The 1,481-nt window shown below is 54.7% G+C and overlaps 1 protein-coding gene across 1 annotated transcript; it reads left to right on the top strand.

The window, feature by feature from the left end:
• Positions 1–104: 104 nt before the first annotated feature.
• Positions 105–1,228, top strand: VDBG_04396 (mitogen-activated protein kinase HOG1; the record flags this gene model as incomplete). The annotated part of the gene is made up of 4 exons (XM_003004744.1): positions 105–185; positions 255–398; positions 460–1,079; positions 1,141–1,228. 4 exons carry the CDS (start codon positions 105–107, stop codon positions 1,226–1,228), a joined length of 933 nt encoding a protein of 310 aa, XP_003004790.1.
• Positions 1,229–1,481: the final 253 nt, after the last annotated feature.

The raw sequence follows: 1,481 nt of genomic DNA, 5'->3' as shown, positions 1-1,481 counted from the left end.
ATTGAGGTGCATTTCGCCAAGTGAGGGAATCCAACTAACGCCTGTGCTCAACCAGCTCTGCCCGTGACCAGCTCACCAACCAGAATGTCGCCGTTAAGAAGATCATGAAGCCCTTCAGTACCCCGGTTCTCGCCAAGCGAACGTACCGCGAGCTGAAGCTTCTCAAGCACCTCAGACACGAGAATGTCCGTATTCCCAGCAAAAAGGGCTCACAGCCTTGTTTCCTCACAACAACCTGCTCACAGTCGATTTAGGTCATTTCCCTGAGCGACATCTTCATTTCCCCCCTCGAGGACATCTACTTTGTTACCGAGCTTCTCGGCACCGACTTGCACCGTCTACTCACCTCCAGGCCTCTGGAGAAGCAATTCATCCAATACTTCCTCTACCAGATCATGGTGCGTCAAGTTCCTGCGTGCACGCCCATGTGCTCGACCTCACTTGCTAACTCTGCTGCAGCGCGGCCTCAAGTACGTGCACTCAGCGGGCGTCGTCCACCGTGACCTCAAGCCCAGCAACATCTTGGTCAACGAGAACTGTGATTTGAAGATTTGCGACTTCGGCCTGGCGCGCATCCAGGATCCCCAGATGACAGGCTATGTCTCGACGCGTTACTACCGCGCGCCGGAAATCATGCTCACGTGGCAGAAGTATGATGTCGAGGTGGATATCTGGAGTGCGGGCTGTATCTTCGCCGAGATGCTCGAGGGCAAGCCGCTCTTCCCTGGCAAGGACCACGTCAACCAGTTCAGTATCATTACGGAGCTCCTCGGCACACCACCCGACGACGTCATCAACGGCATCGCCAGCGAAAATACGCTGCGCTTTGTCAAATCGCTGCCCAAGCGCGAGCGCCAGCCGCTCAAGAACAAGTTCAAGAATGCCGACCCTTCGGCCATCGACCTGCTAGAGAAGATGCTTGTCTTCGATCCCAAGAAGAGGATAACGGCGACCGAGGCGCTGTCGCACGAATACCTCTCTCCCTACCACGATCCTACCGACGAGCCCGTCGCCGAGGAGAAGTTCGACTGGAGCTTCAACGATGCTGACCTGCCTGTTGACACGTGGAAGATCATGATGTGCGTTTCTTCCTGTTCACTTGTACACTGCTTACTGTTCAATACTAATGACCTATCACAGGTACTCCGAGATCCTCGACTACCATAATGTGGACGCCAACGTGGCACAACTCGAGGAACAGCTCAACGCTCAGGCGGCGCAACAATGATAGAGCGACGTCACAGGCGATTGCGATGAGGTTGTCAGCCATGGTGGACAAGACGGAGACGGGGTTTCCAGCGACAGCCCTGATGGGAGAGGAGGAGGAGGGGCATGATACCACGCGACGCAGCAAAGCACGAATGGTGTTACCAGTACATTCTCATACTGCCGGTGTTGGGGAGACGGAATGGGTGGATCCTTTCTCACTTTTCTTACGTTTATTTTCTTCTTCTCAAGTCCTCAACTCGTCCCCTACTTCG

This window comes from Verticillium alfalfae, genomic scaffold, assembly GCF_000150825.1.
Source record: "Verticillium alfalfae VaMs.102 supercont1.5 genomic scaffold, whole genome shotgun sequence".
NCBI lineage: Eukaryota > Fungi > Ascomycota > Sordariomycetes > Glomerellales > Plectosphaerellaceae > Verticillium > Verticillium alfalfae.
The sequence above is the reverse complement of the archived record's forward strand: the minus strand, read 5'-3'. Positions and strand labels throughout refer to the sequence as shown.